The sequence below is a fragment of the Corvus moneduloides genome, chromosome 2 (genome assembly GCF_009650955.1).
Source record: "Corvus moneduloides isolate bCorMon1 chromosome 2, bCorMon1.pri, whole genome shotgun sequence".
In the NCBI taxonomy this organism is placed as follows: Eukaryota; Metazoa; Chordata; class Aves; order Passeriformes; family Corvidae; genus Corvus; species Corvus moneduloides.
The window spans coordinates 110,438,582-110,458,627 of NC_045477.1; the positions used below are offsets into that span (position 1 = coordinate 110,438,582).

General features: G+C 40.5%; 2 protein-coding genes across 11 annotated transcripts in view; one reads left to right on the plus strand and one right to left on the minus strand.

Moving 5' to 3' along the window:
- The window catches only part of PCYT1B (phosphate cytidylyltransferase 1, choline, beta), a 44,103-nt gene extending 40,226 nt beyond the window's left edge, over positions 1–3,877 (minus strand). The window contains exons 1-2 of one of the 6 annotated variants that reach the window (XM_032100852.1): positions 3,625–3,872; positions 639–807 (exon numbers count right to left, since the gene is read on the minus strand). In XM_032100852.1, coding sequence (XP_031956743.1) covers positions 639–704 — 66 coding nt within the window. In that variant the 5' untranslated portion in view covers positions 705–807; positions 3,625–3,872. Of the gene's footprint in view, positions 1–638 lie in introns of all 6 variants that reach the window. The other 5 variants (XM_032100846.1, XM_032100847.1, XM_032100851.1 and 2 more) reach the window with 5 other exon arrangements.
- An 88-nt stretch (positions 3,878–3,965) lies between these two features.
- The window catches only part of POLA1 (DNA polymerase alpha 1, catalytic subunit), a 188,091-nt gene continuing 172,010 nt past the window's right edge, over positions 3,966–20,046 (plus strand). The window contains exons 1-12 of one of the 5 annotated variants that reach the window (XM_032100856.1): positions 3,966–4,072; positions 5,507–5,631; positions 6,616–6,712; positions 7,189–7,269; positions 8,042–8,157; positions 8,413–8,475; positions 9,925–10,023; positions 10,898–11,093; positions 11,303–11,492; positions 12,389–12,567; positions 16,018–16,130; positions 16,591–16,707. In XM_032100856.1, the coding sequence (XP_031956747.1) occupies positions 4,042–4,072; positions 5,507–5,631; positions 6,616–6,712; positions 7,189–7,269; positions 8,042–8,157; positions 8,413–8,475; positions 9,925–10,023; positions 10,898–11,093; positions 11,303–11,492; positions 12,389–12,567; positions 16,018–16,130; positions 16,591–16,707 (1,407 nt within the window). In that variant the 5' untranslated portion in view covers positions 3,966–4,041. Of the gene's footprint in view, positions 4,073–4,117; positions 4,189–4,481; positions 4,919–5,506; positions 5,632–6,615; positions 6,713–7,188; positions 7,270–8,041; positions 8,158–8,412; positions 8,476–9,924; positions 10,024–10,897; positions 11,094–11,302; positions 11,493–12,388; positions 12,568–16,017; positions 16,131–16,590; positions 16,708–20,046 lie in introns of those variants that run through there. The other 4 variants (XM_032100857.1, XM_032100859.1, XM_032100858.1 and 1 more) reach the window with 4 other exon arrangements.

The window sequence follows — 20,046 nt, forward strand, 5'->3', positions numbered from 1 at the left end:
GAGCTGGATGAAACTAGAAGGAAAAACTTGAAGTTAATCTAGTGATAATGTGCATCAATTCAGACCAATGTAATGATTAAAAGTAAGATAATGAAATACTCCATGTCTGTAGGAAACATACACATAGAACATATACACTGATATCTTGAGTAGCATGCACACACACACAGTTCTTCACAAAGACAGTCTGTACTTAACAACAATATAATAATATTTACGCATTTTGAGGTAGACATAGTACAGGTGAATTTGCTGTCATTCACGATTTACTGGCCTTGTTTCTATACCACCACTCTTACTTTTAACGGATTCTTTTCCATCATCAAAAGCATTACCAACCATAAGCTTAATGTGTAACATCTGCATCTGAGAGTTTTAACTTTTTGTCCTACTGCTTTTGCAGCAGATCAAGCACACTCTAGTCATTAAAAGGAAGACAAAAATAATCCTCAATAATTACTTTGTCCATTTAACTTAGTTTTGGTACTATACCCCATTTGTACTTTCCTATGTCAATGTAAACTACTGTTTATATTATCTTGGAACACTTGCAATGAGTTTACAGTATTTACTATTAATAACTTACATATTTAAATGACAGCTTTGAGAAAACAAAAAAGAAAATACATCTTTGTCACCTTTTGTTGATATCTGGGAGTTTCCTGAGCTTCTTCTTCCGTACTGTGTTTTTGGCTGCCTACCATCTTTGTTACTGTGCTTGTCTTGCACTTTTCTCTGCAGCTATCACGCTTGTCTTGAGGGAAACTTGTTGGCTCTGAACCACCAGCAGAATTCCCACTTCTTGTTCTTAAAAGACAATTGAGCAAAGTTGTTCTTGTATGATTGTCCAAAGGGAGGTTAAAGATCAGCTCAAAGCAATCTGCTGTGATGAAGCCTTTAGCAGAGGAAGTCTCAAATCTTGCTGGGTTATTTTTCCTTCCCAAAGCAAAGCCCATCCCTTGCTCCCCCAATCTTTTTTTTTTTTTTCTACAGCATTTAAATATGTTTGTTATGTTGTGCTGTTAGATGCATTCTTGTTATGGCCAGAGATGAATGTCAGGATTGAACTAGTATCCATGAAAAAGTCTTTTGTTTGATCTGCACTGTCCCACAGTGGAGCTATGGCAACAACTTCAGTTTGGGAAATTAACTGTATCACTGTGTACTGGCTCAAATGACGGCACCACCTGAATGACAAACATGCCACTGTTCATGTGACAGCTGACAAAGAGTACTGTTTAATTTTAATCAAAAACATTGAAATCCAGTCAATTAAAAAATCCAAAGCATGTGAAGGCTAGGTATATGTGAAATGCAGTGGCACTCTGTTTTTATTCAAACTGAAGAATTTAGAGATATTGTTATTTTATAAATGTTTATGTATTGTAGCTTAAAAATTGAGTAACTTCTGATTTTGAATCCCACATCATGCTTGGTGATGTGATCTTGGTTTGTGCACATGTTTAAAAAAAGAAGTAAAGCAAACTGCTGTGAAGGAGAGGCTGTCTGTAGGTGTTGTGGTTTAACCTGGCAGGCAGCTAAACAGCACACAGCCACTCACTCACTTTCCCACCTGCCCCCTGAGTGGGATGTGGGAAAGAACTGGGGGAAAAAACCCAAAGTAAATATGGGGGTTGAGACAAAACCAGTTTACTAGGAGAGAAAAGGAAAAGAACAACAGTAATTAGAATATACAAAGTAAGTGATGCACAGTGCAATTGCTCACCACCCACTGACTGATGCTCCGACAGTTCCTGAGCAGTGGCTTCTGGTCAGTTCCCCCCCCACCCCGTTTACATACTGGGCACAACATCTTATGGTATGGAATATCAGCTGGGGTCAGCTGTCCTGGCTGTGTCCCCTCCCAGCTTCTTGTGCCCTGCAGCCTCCTTGCTGGTGGGGTGGGGTGAGAAGCTGAAAAGCCCTTGACTTAGTGTAAACACTGCTCAGCAGAACCAAAACATCAGTGTGTTATCAGCATTACTATTTCCAGAATCCAAAACACAGCAGTTACTAGGAAGAAAATCAGCTTGATCCCAGTGGAAACCAGGACAGTAGTTCAGAGAGGCATTCTTCCTGTAGCTGTCAGTGTTTCCAAGGATGCAGGTTTGCTACAGCTAAGCTGGCCTATTAACTACGTACTGCTGAAAGAGGGGTCTCATTCTCCCTGGGAATGGGCATTCTGGCTGCCAAGGTGTCCAGCCTCTCTCAGCACCAGGGAGCTGCCACAGGTGGCTGGGGTCACTCGTCTGCTTCCACCCAAGACTAGATCCAGCAGTGGGATAATGTTGTACTAGCACCTGGGTATGTAAGTTAGGAGGACTGGGAGGTTTTTTATTTCTCTCTTACCAATGCAAAGGAGTCCTGGTGGAGAAAGAAGGAAAGTAATTTTCATTTTCAGAACCATATAAATCCTCTCCTTGGGAGAGCTGGAAACAGTCAGTATATCCAGACCAAATAATACTAGTTCACATTTCTGCAAAAGCGTATCAGCCCTAAGGAGAGAGCCATGTGGTGCCACCTGCCTTTGCAAGAAGCTGGAGTCAGTGCCTGTATATTTTTATGAGCAGTAAATGCTTCTCTACAAAATTATGCAAATGAAGGTGGTAGGTTCTTTGAGTAATGACTGGCCAGCACTGATGTTTTTGGACAAAATATTGAGGTTAATCTGTAGTGAAACAGCATGAACCCCATCAGTTTCCCTGGGTTTCTGAATGCACACACAGACAGATCTGAACCCTTTTAGAAGAGAGGACTTGTAAAGCTCCATTTGTCTTAATTGAAGCTGTTAAAAACTTTCCCCATCTATGCTTGAAACTGAAATATATCTTTTTATGGACACAGTCCTTGCTCCTCAGCTGAAGGCTGTTGTGTAAGTACTCTTGACAGATTTGAGTGAAGGTATCTCTGTAGCATCAAAATGAACAGAACATACCCCACCTCCCCACCCTGACCAAGTCAGGGGTATGCAAGGATAAAGGTCTGATGGGTCTTTTCTCAGAACCTTCCACACACCACTTGGCCTCTTGAGATATCAGAAATCCAGTCTGAATCTACTTTTTTTTTTTTTTATTTGTAGCAAGAAAATAAAAATGAAAAGGGGCTTGGAAAATAAGGAGGGCATCCAATATAATATATATATTAAAAACTCTATGTGCAAGTAATTATAACTATGTAAAATATATTTATATAAAATATATACACACACACAGAGACATATATAAAACCATATTTTGTCACTAAGCTGGCCAACCACTACTGCCTCTGAAAGATTCTAGGGAGTAATTTACTGAAATTACTGAATATTGTGATAGAGCATAATACCTACTTTAAATATGCAAAAAGAACACCATGGCTTCTACATATGTTAGTCTTGTCATGATCACTGTTCAACCTTCAGTGGTTACATGTCGATGGAAACCGTGTGGGAAATGCCCGTTTTTCCCAGCAGGGACTGACCGACCGCTGACCACGATGTTGCAGGTGATGCTTCACCCTCATGCCTGGCTCCAGCTTTTATCCAACTGGCATCAACCACCGCCTCCTACCAGCTCAAGAGATATATTTTATACATAACATTGAGACATTATATATTTACGACAAAGCATTTAAACATGGATTTACCCCAACTGCGGCACCGGACCCGTACGGGCTATGGGCCCCTGCAGCAGATGGAGCCCTGCTCAGATCCTTCAGACGCAACTCGCGGGTACCGCGGGCCCTGACGCCGAACGAGCGCCTGCAAAGACGCGGCAGCAGCAGCGGGCCCGACCCAGGCCTGGGTCGCGGCCCGGCGGTGCAGGCCTCTCGCAGGAAGCGTCTCCGCCCGCCTCCGGGCTCCGTTCCCGCTCCGGACCCCGCGGGGGCGGGAGGCGGCCGGGCCGGGCCGGGCCGGGCCGGGCCCTTCGCGCGGGCCGCGCTCCCCCAGCGTCCGGGGCGGCCCCGCCCCCGCCCCCGCGCCCGCTGATTGGATGCGGCCCCGGCGGCGGCGCGCGGGGCTCCCGTCTCGCGCCACTTTCGGGAGCCTTTGGCGCGAGCGCCATGGCCGAGAGCGGCGCTCGGGGCCGGGACGGTGAGACCCGGGGGCGGCGGGGCGGCCGGGGCCTCTGTCTTTGTCCTCCTGCCTGTCCCTCGGAGGCGCCGGCGTTTCGCTGTCAGGCGGGGGGCGACGGGGCAGCGGCGCTGGCGGTAGGGAGGGCGAGCGCGCGCGCACCGGGCGCGGGAGCGCGCGTACGCGGCGGGCGGGCGGCCGTGGTGGGGGCGGACAGCGCAGCGTGAGGGTCCCGCGTCCCTCGGGGGGAGCTCGGCGGGGCCGCGTCCGCGCTGCCCCAGCGGGGGGACCCTCTCCGGGCGGGCGCGGAACGGGGGGATACGCCCGGGGGGCGGGCTCGGGCCGCACCGGCAGTGGAGCCCCGCACCGGCAGTGGAGCCCCGCACCGGTGTCTCTCCCGGGTCGCGTCTCCGGCGGGGGCACTCTCAGCCCTGGGGGCAGCGGCGGGCGCGGGCGGTCCTGGCTGGGGCTGAAAACACGCTTGTCCCAAAGGAGTGCGTTGTCTGAGACGCTGGCGTACAGTAAAGGCGAAGAATTGACAGAAGATAAACGCGCTCAAAGCGGTCCATCTTTGCACTTCTCCCCCATGGGCCAGCAGGCAGTGTAAATGCGCCTTTTACCCGAGCCCTGAGCAATACGAATCCGGAGTTGTCCCAGCTACACTGCCTGGGTGCAGCTCTATTCACAAGTTGATGTCCTCCTGCCACCGGGTGGGGACTGCCCTGCTCCTGTGGCCACCTGGCCAGCCTTCGGTCTCCTCTGCCTGCACGGGGTATTCAGCTCCTCGCACTGAACCCGCAGCCTTGTCCCTGGGCTGTTTGTTTGCTTTTATAAGTTGGATTGGGTCCACTTGATCCCTGTGGTCAGGTAGGTGTTCCTGCACCAAGTTAAGAGAAAGAAAAAGGTCGGGAGAAGTAGAAAGCAGCTTGCTGGGGAGAGCATTTGGAAGGGAAGGAAGTGGAAGAGGAAATGGGGTGTCAGCTGTCAACAGATTACTAGTTTGTCTCAATCTGGTCACACTCAAATGTTGTGAAACCGCCTAAAAACATTCCTGCTTTGTAGCAGTGTAGGCCTTCTCTAAGTCTGGTATTCCTGAGTTGTCATGGAGACATGCAAAATAAAAGGAGCTGGAAATTCCCAAGGAAGGAGGGGGGGCGATCCCTTACAGGGAAAGGTTGATGAGATTTGAGAGGTGCTTTGGAAATCTAGGTGGTAGCTTCATGCTGAATGTGAGCTGGCATGAGAGGGCTGTTTGATCTCCTTGTCAAGCCATGCCTTCAGTATCATTCCAGAACTGGCTTAGGAAGAGCCATCTGTGACTGTGCTTTTAGCCGAGCAGGTTTTGGTTTTAAGCAAAACTTCAGTCATCTCTTAATGCATCCCTGAATGCTTAAGTACCAAAGATAACAACAGCTCATTGCTAAACTCATTTCTCTTGTTTTTAATTAATTACAGCTATGGATGACTCTGGAAGTTTTGCAGCATCACGTTCTAGACGTGAGAGGAAGAATAGAAGAGGCCAGCAAGAAGCACTTGAACGTCTGAAAAAAGCCAAAGCTGGGGAAAAATTAAAATATGAGGTGAAAATTCTTCATCTTTTCTTCTTAATGAAAAGAATATGAGCTGAGATGCTTAATCACCATTTATAGATACGTAAAAGTTATGGGAAACAAAATAAGCCTTTCAGATCAGCTTTTGTGTTTTTAATGGTGTATGTTTTTCTGAATGTAGCTCTATTTTTTTTTCTGCTTTCTAGTATAATTTATTTGTTTCTTTTTGTTTTCAAATCTAACTCAGTTTTGTTAACTGCAAGTCAAACATGCTTGCCATTGCTTGAGAACTATGCCACAGGGAAGGACCGATTTTTAAAATCGCATAATTAATGTTATGATAGGAAGTACTTTTTTTTAACCTCAAATGATTTTAAACTTTAATTTCAGGGCTTTACATGACTGAATTCCATTAATATTGATATGCTGGGTTTCCACAAAGAGACCAAAATTTAAGTATTTAAGTGGTAGATCTGAAATCTGTCAGTGTAACATTGATACTGTAACATTGTCCAGTGGTGCTGCCAACAGGAAGTGACTTCCTCATTGAGGTGAATAAATGTAAAGAAACCAGAAGTCTGTAGATCATTAACATGCAAATTTTCTCTGAGCACTCTGCTTGGGTACATCAAATCCCTTTCATTTTCAGTGAGCTCAGATTGGTGTTTGAGAGTAGAGCCTAGGTCAGAAGTCTCCACTGCTAGGTTTCTTATCTTTCAGAATTTTTTTTGGTGATACGAAATGAGCAATAAAGCAAGTAATTTTCAAGTGAAATCTCTGCCAGTGCTTCAGTAGATTTTGAGTTTCAGTATATTGTGATAATTTTAAAAATTGATGACTTGTTTTTTATCACTGCCAAAGAAGAAACTTAACGAATAACTGTGCTTACTAGTTGTGGACAATATAGCAGTGTAGGAAGTCTACATGTATTCTTGGGAACTTTTATATTCTAACTGATGATCTGTAGTATTAATGGTATGGAAACTGTTAATCCTCAATATACCTTAACTGTAGGTTGAGGAGTTCACAGGTGTTTATGATGAAATAGATGAGGATGAATACTCCAAGATGGTCAGAGACCGCCAGGATGATGACTGGATTGTTGATGATGGTAAGTTAAGATTCATTTGGAGAGTTATTTTGGTTCTAGTGTTATAACTCAATTAGGCTTCATAATGTTCATGGCTTGAGGCAAGTTATTATTAGTACATTCTTAAAATTTGTTTTAGGAGACAAGAGAAAGGCAGTCTTTTAATGCAAATTAATCTTTGCATTGTTCTCATAGTAGTCTGCTGGTAAGGTAATGAAAATATTTTTCCATGAAGACCTGTTCTTGAAATTTTATTTCCGGTTATCAGTGTTACAATTCTACCAAAAAAGTACTGTTATTGATAATTTCTAATTAAACATGTAAGAATGTCCTTAGTCTAACAGAAGATACAGCTGAGAGTGCTGTAGTTTTTAATACTCACTTTTGTAACTTTTGCCCTATATTAAAGGGGGAATATATGTTTAAATATGTAAAAAATTCAGGAATATCAGGACAGAATTTAAACTGCAATTTTTTAACAATTTGTTTTTCTACAGATGGGATAGGTTATGTAGAAGATGGAAGGGAAATCTTTGATGAAGATCTGGATGATGATGCTCTTAGTTCCAATAAGAAAGGTAACTTGCATGTGACCACTGAAGAATGTCTTCCAGGGCCTTTTAAAAGGTACCCAAAAAGGGCAACTTCCTGCTGTCAGTATATGTGGTAAAGATGGCCAAATGACAGATTACTCGAAGCTCTGTCATTCTGTGCCTGTGGATTTTGTTCAGCCCCCGTGATGCAGAGGATGGAACTCACAAACTGAGGTCACATCACTATTAACTGCTTCAGCACTACCAGGGCACTTCTGCTCGCAGTCTTCTGTGGAATGGGGATTCACTTCTAGAACAAAAGCGTCTGGGAGGGCTCTTGGTTTTCAAAGGCAGTGTCTAAAGGATGTGTGGTCTCTCTTGACCACTAAAATACTTGCATGCTTGTAAGAATCTGGGATCATATGATTTTTCCAACTTTTTAATGGAATCTGATGGCAAACTGAGAAACTGAGTCTGATGAGAATCCCAGCATAGTGCCAAATTCCTGGACACACTTTTTTTTTTTTTTCCCCCTGGAGATGCTTCCATGTAAAGTGTCTTTGTCCTTTTTCTGGAGTATGCAAAAGGCATCTCTGACATGACTAGGAAAGTCAGGGTGCTGAGAGGGTTTTTCATTTTTTGTGTGTGCATGACAGCTGCTACAAAGCTGAAAGATGATTAGGCTTCATTTCAGCCAGCAGTGTAAAGGTGGAAGAAGTAGACTACCTTGGCTATCTATCCCTGCTGATAACTGGACCTGTAAACATTGAACTTTTCTTATGTAAAATTCACAATTTAAAATTTTTTGTTTCTGTAGGAAAAGGTGGCAAAACATCTACAACTGGTAAAAAGAATGTGAAAAAATCTGTGGTGTCAAAGCCAAACACAATTAAGTCTATGTTTATAGCTAGTGCTGGGAAGAAAAACACAGATGTAAGTTTTTATGTTTTTGTATTTAAATGTTTCTGACTTGTTCACAGTGTTTCAGTGGGAGTGGAGTAAACCAAGGGCTCATTTTAGTTTCTTGTGTCTAGTGAGGCAAACTTCTATTATTATTATCTCTTGTGTATGGAGCATTTCTGAAAATGTTGTGTGTGTTTTGTGGAAACCCTTTAGTGATTTGCTGCTGTTCTCCTGACTGGGTTTGCACATATGTCTGAGAACTGTTTGGCTAATCTTACCTTACAGAAAACTGTGGACCTGTCCAAGGATGATTTACTTGGGGATATTCTTCAAGATATTAGTGCTGAAGTAAGTATGTTAATAAAATCTGTTGGAAACAACCTTAATCCATTAATTCTTCTTGTCATGGAACATACCAAGAAAATACAGTTTTTTGTGAAACTAGACAGTCTAAGACAGATTTCATCCATAGCACATCTCATTGATAGATTCGACATGTGTGTGCAGTCTGCCTGTTGTCTGCACCATGCAGATGTTGCATGACTGCATTGCTTGGTAAGGCAGTACCACTATGGCCTGATTACAGATGGTTTATGTTAAGATGTGGAGCCTGTGCTAATGCAGCCTTCAAGGTTTTAGTCACCTTGGAGTGAAAGAGGACTTGGCTGCCTCTGAATCGTGTATATCTGTCACCACACCTCAGCCAGGGTTCTGTAAGACATCTCCATCTGATGTGTTTGGGTTTAGGGGAGGAGCTGAGGGAGCATAAGTTTCAGCAGGTCATGTAGCCTGAACTGTCTGCCTCCTGCTTCCCACGATGTGCTGCAGAGAACCAGGTTAACCCTCCCTTGGAGGCAGGAGTGCAGGATGGCTGCTGTAACAGGGTTGGATTATCTCAAATATCTAATGCCCTTTTAGCAAAATTTCTTAAAACCAGAAGGATTGCTCACATGTAAACGTTGAAACTCCTGTAGTGGTGAGATACTGAGGTGGAATATGTTGAACCAAAATAAGCTTATTGTGTTTTTTTCAGGGCAGTAAAGGGTACAGGCTGTTCAATGTGAAGTTATTCTCTTAGTTTTGTGCTGTTACTATTTTACTCCTCCCTATGACATCTGATTAAGGCTATAACCCCCCCCATGACTATAAAGCCCCCTGAAATCATTGAACAAATGCATTTTAATGCTGCCAAATTTTGTGGAACATTGATTAGGGAGAATAATACTAATAATTACATTATGGCTTCTATTTACTTAAGTACTAGTTAGCTATTGATCTTTTCGTTTTGTTGTTTGTTTGTGAAATTTCTTTCATTATTAGCTGTTGATAAGGTTAAGCATAAAATATCTGTACATGTAAATAAGTTAAAATGTGTTTTTGTCTATTGTAACAGTGCTGAAAGAGCACTTCTGCCTTTCTTGAGGCATGTATGTTCAGTATTACAGCGTCAGCAGACATGAAAAACATAGCACAAGTTATTCTGATACTTGTGCAATAAAGGCACGGTTAGCTATTAAAATTCCCACTGTTTGAAAACTGTTTCACTTATTGAACCTTATGGCAGTTTTTCTCAGACTGTTTCCTCCCCAAAAAATCTAGTGTCTGTCTTCATGGGCTGATTGCTCAGATAAAATTGTTTTATGGGGGTGAGTTTTGTATCGGGGGGTGTGTTTTCTTGGTAAACAAAACATATTGGTGGCCTTCTTTCTCTTTGATGGAAAATGTTGCTAACCAAAGCAGAAGAAAACACTAAACAGCTCTTTCTTTTGTCACTTTCTCTGTTCCTTCAATATTCAGACAGTTCAGCTAAGTCCACCACCAATTATAATGCTGAAAAGGAAAAGATCTGCTGGAGTACCACTCAATCCTTTCTCTGTGCAGTCCCAAACTTCTAAGGTAAAGGGAAAAAAAAGATGTTCTCATTAATAATAAGCACTAATCTGTGTTTTTGTTGATTTGAGTAGTGTTGACTTTTATTCCTCCTCCTGGAAATTAACTTTCTCCTTGGCTTCCATAGCAGTGTTACAGTGTAACTTCATGCATTTTTCCACATCCCCTTTCATGTGAACACATAAACAGTACAATTAGTTTTGTATGTTTAGTATCGTAGGAGTTTGTAGCTGTTACATTTGACAGGTGAAACTGTTGGTACAATGTTAGGTGCATCACATGAAGGTGAGTTTCTGCTTTGTCTCTTTTCCAAAGAGTAGAAAACACCCTTGTGGCAAGTAGAGTAGGATGGGAGGTGAAATAAGCAGGAGTGTGGAAAAGGATAAGAAACCAATTGTTTGCAGAAATGGAAAACAAATGGAAAATTGAAGCTATGGATAGACATTTGCCTTAGTGGAAGATTTTGGAGTGAAAGGAGGGATGGGCTGCTAAGGGTGGAAGGCTAGAATTTTGTTAGGAGTTCTGGTAAATGGAAGGACTTTTTAGCTGGAAATACAGTGAGATATTTGGTAATGGTCATAGTGGGAAAAGGGAGTAGTATAGATACATCTGATATGTGAAACCTTGTGTTGTAACATCAACTCTTACAGTGAAAATAATCACCAGTGCTACTCAACAGCTGCGTTCAAAACTAGAAGTGATTGGGGAAAAAAGGGGACATGTAGGAAGAGGGGATCATGTTGCAAGATATGTGGAACTTTTCCACTAGCCCTGGTTACTAGTTCTGCAAATAGCAAGTGCAAGGTTTTGTTTATTTTTTTTTTCTTCTTTGCTCTTACAAGATTTTTTTTTTTTAACTCATGGTGGAAATGTTTTTCAGGTAGTCACCCCTATATCAAAGAAAGCTCCTGCTCATGTCAGAAAGGAAGCTCTTCCTCCAGCTTCATTTCATCCTAAACATCCCAATTATACAGCAAAATCTGTCAGAGTCTCTGAAAATGAGGACATGAAGCATGTGCAAAAGCCTGTGGAAAATGAGGGAATAGTGAAGGCAGTAGGAGAGAAAGCTACTAAAGGTACTGAAAGTAAATCAAAACCCAATTCTGGAAACTGTTTGTATATGGCATAGTAGTGTTAAAAACACTTGTTAAATTATACTAGCTTAACTTAAATGTGGTACTTTGTTTCTATATTAATACTGTATATTATATTCATGCTTACAGTGTGCTGTCTCTGCATACTGCTATAGTATGCAGCTTGTCATTTTAATGATTCAGGACTTTAGTTCTACCTGCAGCACTTCCAGATGATGATCAGGGAATGATGGATTTTGATGAGGAGGACTTTGATGAACCTATGGAAGCAGAGCATGTGGAAACTATACCTGAGACAGCTGAAAGCTTGAAAAGAGACGACGAAATTGAAAAGAAAGAGACAGAGCAGCTGGAATCAGAGAAAAAAGAGACATCTGTCTTGTAAGAATCTCTTTTTCTTTTTTTTCTTCCACTAAGAAGGCTTTCAATTTCCGTAAACCTTAGATTTATCTTCATATTTGTCTTTGCAAAAGGGATAATTGTAATACAGACAGAATGGTGATAATGCTGTGCAATGCTTTTTTTTTTTTGTAGTTAGATTAAGAATAGTAACATGCTGATAGCTACCTAATTGAAAAATATTTGATGTTTTTGGCATTTAGTGTGTGTGACAACGTGTATTTCAGCACGCTGAGGTGACTCAATGTGGGTGTTGAATAGTGAACTTTGGTGTCAGTAAGAAAAACAAGGAATTGCTAAGGTTGCTTATTCTAAGTGAATGTGAAGGTATTTCATAATAGGTAGGTATGTAGGTAAAAGTTTTGTTGCTAAAAGTAATGGTGAACAGCTATGTCTTTGGAAATAGGAAAACAGGGATTTTCCCTTTTTTTAAATTGTTTGGAAAATCTTGAATCATATGTTTCCATAACAAAGTATTTCAAAGTGCAAAGTATTTGAATGATGAAAAAGACCTAAACATCTAATGACCGGAAAGGTAGTTTTGATGAAATAATCTGTTGTTCCCACTAAGCAACTTGTATAGATGGATGGATATATTTGTTATGTAAAGACTTGAATGAGCAAAGCTGAAATACCAGGTTACTGGTTTTTAAAGCCTGTTTGTGGTGTATCAAGAACCATACTTATATGTGGGTTTCTGTCTTTGTCACTTCATCCTTCTTTTCAGAAAAAACCTGAGGAAACCCAACTGTTGGGAATGTTGCTTGGTTGTGGAAAGAAAAACAAAAGGTGTGAGAATATAGGCCTGGAAGAAAGCAAAATGGTGATTATAACAAAGGCACAATTTTATTTGTTTCTTTCTTCTGCAAAACCTGCAGGAATTGTTCTCTCCCAGGTCTCTCGTGTTGGGACAGAATTGATGAGGATGAAGCTGATCTAGTAGCAGCAGAAGTTCAGCTGGACCCCAATCTCCTTCCACTTGTGAATGGGGAAAGTGATGATCAAGTCTTAAGATTTTATTGGCTGGATGCTTATGAAGATCAGTTCAGTCAGCCAGGTAACTGTTCAGTTAAAGGCAGAAAATGCCAATCTGATTCTTTTTGTTCAGTTGGGATTTTCAGACTTTACTGAATTACATCCAGATGCCCTGTTTCTCTGTGCTCTAAGACGTTCACCTCTTGTTTTTCTGTACCTCTGTCTGCAGGGCAAGGCACTGACTGGGAGGAGAATGTCATCTCTTGGCCTAGTATAGAAGTAGGGAGGTAAAAGGGATCTACTAACACTGTTCAGTGTTGGTGACCCATTGTCCTTCTTAGAATTTTATACGCTCCAGGAGCAAGCTGAAGTTGTTAATTTCTTGCTCTGTGGTGCAGCAGCTGAGCATGCTTTCTTGTTTTTGGTAAAGTAACTTAAAATTCATGTGCATGAATAGAAAGCCTGTACAATAGCAGTTGCATGATTTTATACAAAGGAAAGGTATGTCTGTCAAGGGAGGAAGATGGTTGAAAAATACAAGGTCTGTCTTGTATTTCTTATCCCCTAATTCAAACTATCTAAAGATTGTCTTTGAGTTAAGATTGGTAAGATACCCTGTGCAGTTGACATGTGAATCCTAGCTCTCATAGTTTTCAAATTGCATCATTCTGATCTCAGCTCTGACAAAACGATTTGTGTTCACATCTGTTCTGAGCACTTCCCATCCATCCCCTCATTTCATCAGGAGTTTTAGGAGCTTGGGTTTCTAATTTGTGCTTCATGTGTGTTTACCAGAAGGTTCTTTCACATGTTGTTGGAGGTTTTTTAGGGTTGAAGTTGTAAGCATCAGATACATTTCTTTGTTAACACCTTTTGTTGTGAGTTGGGATGCCAAACTTAAATATGAGACTGTGATGGGCTGAACAGCTTGGTGATGGGAGTGGTAATAATCATAGATATCTTGATGAAATCAATGGCTCTAATATAAAATTGCTACTTTTAAAGAACCCGCTATTGTTATTTTTCCTTTTTTTTGTCTTTTAAGTCGGTGATTGCTGAATGGCACATAATTATGAAAGGATTTCTGTTCCTCGCATGCAAGGAGTGTTCTTTTCTCATTATGACTTTTTCAGGATTGAATAATAAAGACTGCACCTGTTTTCAATTAGTAATGTAGAAGGGAAAATTTTGATATTGCTTTTTGTTTAACATGTTCATGATCTTTGTTTATGCCTCATTTGCTGGGATGTCAAATTCATTGCCTGAGGAGTAAATACTATAGCATAATCATAAGACTCTTTCAAACTTAATGATTTTTTTGGAGGCTTGCTTTTCGTAATTCCCTTTATGGTCTTCGGCAGAGAACTCAAGAATTGTGATCCTATTAACATTTTAAAGAAATAACTACTAAAACCTGCCCTTTTTTTTTTCCCTTCTGCAAGACTTTTTCCCTGTGTTTTGACTTTGCTTACCTTTTGGTTCATTTGGTAGCATGATCTTTCTTTTCACGTACTTTGATTTCTAAGCTTTATTTCTATTTTTTCTTTCTTTTTTCTTTCCATAGTCTTGCAGGGGATAGGGCCCAATACCTCTCTGTTGGTTTTTTTTTTGTTTTGTTTTGTTTTGGTGTTTTTTTTTTTTTTTTTTTTTGTTTTGCATGAAATGTGTCTGAAAACTCTTTGAAGTTAGTTCTGCTTTTGCTGCCTGTGGGGGTGGTAGTGTGTGCCAGTGTTCAACTGGATGATCTCAAAAGGTTCCTTCCATTCTAAGTTAATCTGATTCTGTGAAGTCTGGTTATTAAGACCACTTATTTGTCCATGCTAGAGTTGATTGAAGTTTGTCTTTGCAATCCCGGCAGCTTTTTAGCCTGTCTTTGACTGGCTTATATATCCTTTCTACCTCACCTGCTTGTATGTACTCCTCTGACAGATTAACTACTCCATGCTCATGCTCTTAATATTGCCAGGTGTTCAGGCAATCAGCTACTGTTTTGTGGTCTCTCACAGTTTCATCTTTCTCTATGATACAAACCTATCTGAGGTGGTTTTTTTTTTTTTATCCCTTAACAAAAAAGTAAAAGATTGCTGGGGACAAGAACTTCATCTTCCCTGTCACTTAGATCTGCAATTGGAGCTCTTTCTCAATACTTCTATTCGAACTGTCTAAATCTTCAAGATTGCCTCTGTATTAAAATTTCTTAAGATACTTTGTGCAGCTGAAACTTGTATCCATGTTCTCATCATCTTCAAAACCGCAGCATTCTCTGTCCTTGACAAAAGTAGTCTTGTTCACATCTATTCCAAGCACTCAGAAAATGATTTTTCATAGCCTGTCACTTTGACTCTGTCATCCATCTTAGTGCATCTTCACTGATTTATCTTTGATCTAATGGAGTAAGAAAGGTGCCTTTACGTCTGATATATCTCCTGGCAAAGATGAATTATAACTTAACCAAGGACTTGTTTGTGTGCTGCAGGCCAAGGAGAAATGCAGATTCCAAAATCTTCTATGCATGAAACATTGTTTCCGAGACAGTCTCAGCAGGGATATTTCTGTTTTCATCAATAGTAGTACGCTGTAGGAGGAGTGTCTTCCATGTAGTCAAATTCCAAATTATTTGGAGCTTGAAGGGAACCTGGTGAAGCCAGGTTTCTGAGCTGTGCTTGGACGTTTTTTGTACTGGTAATTTGGAAACTATATGTGACAGTCAGGTGGCTTGGTGCTTGGTTATTCTAAAGTTTGACATAATTTGATTAGCAGTTTGCAGCGTTTTGTGCTATTGCCAAGTTTTCTGGGCTCAGAGATGTGCATGTACAGTAATGACATTGTCCACAGTGAAGTCAGTTGCCACTAGTCCTGCTCTGTATAATCTTTCTGAGTGTCTCCCTTGGTTACAACTGCTGTCATGGCATCCAGGATTCCTAGCAATGTCATGCATCTTTTGGTGTCCTCATTTGTTAAAAAATAGTCACTTGAAAGCTGATCAGCTTCTAGTTGTTGTCTTCAGAATGTATTTCTACAGGTTTTATTGGTAGTAGAGTCTTGGTCTCACGGTACTGAAGTGTAGGGAAAAGGAGTTAATTGTACTGGTCTAGCTGAAGAGAGAAAAACTGTAGATAACACATGTTAGAGGATTGATTGACAGCACAGGCATTCTGATAATCTTCAGCTTTCACTGACATCTCTCTCCTTCCTCCATCTCTCCAGGGATTATCAAATGAATATAGGCAGCAGTAGAATATCAGAACAGAGTTTTGAGACTGGCTGTGTAATGCCATTTTGAATTTTACATATCAGGTGTTACTATAGTAATGGAGGTAGAGACATGAAGAATGATCCAGGTGTCTGTTTGTAAAGCTGGTGTTTAAAACAATTTAGAATGTGCTTATACATCGGAAAGATTTGTTGTTCAAGGACCAAAACCAGAAATGGTTGTGTTTCAATGCAAGAGTACATTATAAGCTGCTTTAAGGAACATTAGGAATGATTAATTTTAAAACTGCATATTGAATTCTTTGCCCTTCTCCCTTAGGTGTGGTATTTTTGTTTGGCAAAGTTTGGATTGAATCTGCAACCGCCTATGTCAGCTGTTGTGTGACAGTGAAAAATATTGAGAGAACTGTTTATCTGCTGCCACGTGAAACAGTAAGTGTGACTTTTAAGCATGTCAAACATAAGTACCTTTCATTCTGCTTATGGCAGGTTGTGAGCTCTAGCAGTGTGTTTATGGAAGCTGTTGGAAGCCAGTGTTGGCTGATGTAGGTGGTAAAGTTAAAAACAATGTGTACACAATATATCACGCATGAGCTGCAGAGTAGAGCACTGTGACTTCCCCTGACCCTAAGTAACAACTGCAGGCAGATTTTTATCCTTAGACTTGCTGTTTAGCAAATAAAGTAGTCTTAAAGTATTACCAGAAAACTTACTGCTTTTTAAACATTCTGTTCAAATAATATTTTATAAATTTGGGATTTCTTGTCTGATTGCATTATAGTTTTTCTTAGAAAAAGAGATACATGATTCATAATAGCTAAGTAAAATTCAACTTATTGTCATGTCTGCTGGCTTTTTTGTTCATTTGTAAAACCTCACTTCTGTTTTCGAGGAAATCGACCTATCTACTGGCAAAGAGATGGAGACTCCAGTAACTATAATGAGTGTTTTCAAGGAATTTAATGACAGCATTTCACCAAAGTACAAGATCATGAAGTTCAAATCCAAGGTTTGTTTACAAGCATCCTATTTGGTCATCTTCTGTTGTTCTGGTTTGTAGGGTGGGAAGGCTGTTGAAACATTGTCCAGAGAGGGAGGCAATGCTGAAATGCAAATATATAGCTCCTGACATGTGTAAATGTACCTGCTTGTAAAAACTATTCAAAATATCTATATTCCTTTAAGAATGGTGAATCTGCAACATGAAATTTAAACAATGCTTTTGAAAATACTCATTCATTAGCTTCTTTAAAACTGGGTTGAGTGTCAGACTGGGTTGCTGAGCTGTTTTTGAGAATGCAGAACAGACAGAAGTTCTGATACCTAAAGCCTTAGTATCAGTTCATGCTGTCAGAGTTTAAAATGAAAGATTATGTTGTCCAGCAGATAAGTCAGCAGTCTGGGATTAGACTGTCTTTGCATTTGACCAGATACCTTACTGCACTTTATCTCTTGGCATGTCTCATCCTTTTTCTCACCCCCTGCAGATTTGTCTTTTTAGAGTGCATGCTGTTCAGAGCATGGATTGTCATAGTGTGGCTGTGCAGGAGGTAACAAGTGAGGGCTGTCATTCTGTCTTGAAAGCTGTTCTGTGGTTAGAGTTACGGGCAGTAGTCTTAAAGTGTTATTTTGCTGTGCTTTGTTTGCTCAACAAGTCTTTAAAATGACATTGGAAAAACAAAATATTACTGTAATGGAAACTTTGCACATAAATTAATGTAATACTTGTCATGAGTCTGCTGGAAAAGAGCTGATACTGTTGATGGTGTTGCAGATTTGGACTGAATTAGTTTGCTAGTATGAGAGCTTTATTGTCCATTTCCATAGAGAATTTGTCTTCCACAGGGAAGGGTAGAGGTAGGAAGCTTGTGTGGGGAAATGTGGCAAACATTCAAGTTAGGGGAAAAATCTGTTCTGACTGAAGTGCTCAGAAACGTTCATGTTTCTTGAAGTAACATGTCATTAGTCTGGCAAAGCTGATTTTCATTAGTTGTAACTTTCCCCATCCTGGCAATCTTGTGATTTCACAGGATTCGTTCCTGAATAGTTAATCAGTAACGGAGATGACAAGTAAAAATGCAGGAAGAATGGAATTTAACAATATGTAAATGAGGGAAAATAAAACCAGTTTGTGTGATAATTCAGGTTGGAAAGATCCTCAGGAGGTCATCTCATCCAAAGCTAGCTAGAGCAATTCTGAAAGTTTAAGTTGTTAAAGTGAAAATGTGAGCAGTGTTTCTCAAATAGCAAAGACATGCAAGACATGACATTTTTTCAGCAACTTGTAGCTTAGTGCGTTACTTACAGAGTTCAGGGAAAATGGATGCGACATTACTACTTTGTAGAACTTTTTTTTTTCCTCTAGCTTATTTTCTCTCTCAAAACTGCTGTAAATTTACGTTTTTCAGTTTTGTCTGTTATTTCTCTTGTATAGTTGATTATAACATAATTACATGTGGGATCAGAAAGGAGTGAATTTAACAATAGATAAAAAGCAAGTTGCTGATAGCTCACTGTTCAGATTCTTTCAGGAATGAGGGAGAGAACTCAAAGGAATACAATTCTTCATTAAAAGAGAGGATGCAAACTTGTACTCTAGAAATAGAAGGAGGGAGAAAGGCCTCCAAAAAGATGTAGATCTGCTAACAGAATCTTGGGAAACCTCCATCTTTTCCATGATCTGCCAAGTAAGAATAATGTGCATGAGGTAATAGAGTAATGTAGTTTAATCTTCAAAGATGGCTTTTAAAAATCAAGGTAAAACCTGCCAAATTTTTACTGAGCTTACACAGAACTCAGAGCAGAAGACCCAACAGTCTTGTCTGGATACACGGCTACAGTACGTGTGGGGTCCTTGGGTGTAACACAGGTGTAGGGAAGTAGGAGCACTAAGACACTGTTGAGATTTTTCTCCTTGAATATTTTAACACTTGGTCACCCTCATGAGGAAAGATTAACTCAAGTGACTATGGGTACAAAAGATGGCAATTAGAAGGATGAGACAAAAGGAGAATCAGTTATACCAGAGATAACTATGAACTTTTTTTTTTTTTTAGCTAGTAAAGTGAAGAATAATGATAAGACCTGTTTGCTCTCCAGAAAAATTAAAAGGGAATGAGTAGCAAGAGAGCTATTTAAAGGACAGTTTTAGCAAAAGAGCGAATTTGTAATTTTTAATTCATGAATAAATTAGGTAGGATAGTTGGTGCAGGGAAGCTCTGAAATAACCAGAATTGTTTCTGAAAAGTAAAATTCAAATTATGTTGAATTCTTCAGTAAACTGAGTTTTATTAAAAGGATAAAAGCTATCCAGCTTTATTTTGCTTGTGTAATTTTCTGCTACTTTTGATAGTGCATTCTGGGAGGGTTTAATGAGAACTGGAGATAGTAGGAAGGTGTGGCAGTAGTAATATGGGGGGTAAGAGAAAAGACAGGATAGTAGAACAGGGCTGTTAGTGGGGTCTTTGGAGGATTATTCAAAGAAAGTGTTACAGTAACTCAGATATTCTAGATTATACAAAATTCACTGTGAACAAGTGGCACCAAATCTCCAAATCTGGCTAGGCTTACGCCTCTGCAGTAGAGAAGCTTTGTGTTCTCTGCAACATAATTGTGGATGTGACAGGGTTGTCCCATTACTGTGCCCTCCTTTTCTTCTGTTCCTTCCCTAGATAACTGAATTTGCCTGGTTGTATACCTTAGTCTGTTTCTCATAAGGAGTCATTAACCTCCTTTTCATTGTACTCATACCATGAGAGACAAGAGCTGTTACCCAGCCCTTGCATCTGTGTGTCCATAGGGGTGTGCAGGACTCTTCAACTGAAACAGTTTGTGGCACTCACCTAAACAAATGCTCCAGAAAAGTGATCTCTACACAGTTGTGGCTCTATGTGGTATAGAGCTAATGTGCTTTAGAAGATCTCCCCTGCTCTGTGATGTGCAGCCAGTGTTCAGTACTGTGTTGTTAAGGGTTCGTGTTTTGAAAGATTTCAAACTAATGGCTGTGTTGCTCAGGTGAGACTTGTGAGCAATGCATTCAGAGTAACATGAAGTCTCAGTGTTTGCAGAGTACTGTGAAACTGAAAACCACTCTTCTTCCATCATTAGCTGAAAATCAGGAAGGTTAGTGACATCCCTGCCATGCACCAGAGTTCTTTTATTCAGAACACCCCTTTTTGTGATGATGTGGAGACACTGAGACAGGTTGTTCTCTGTGCATCTTGGCCTTGCCAGCACCCAACTTTGTCCCTGTGAACACACTTAAGCCATATCATTTCCTGCTGCACCTGCTGCTAATTGTAGCTTCAATGGGTTGCACTGCTGCCAAGTTAGCAAGTCTTCACAAATC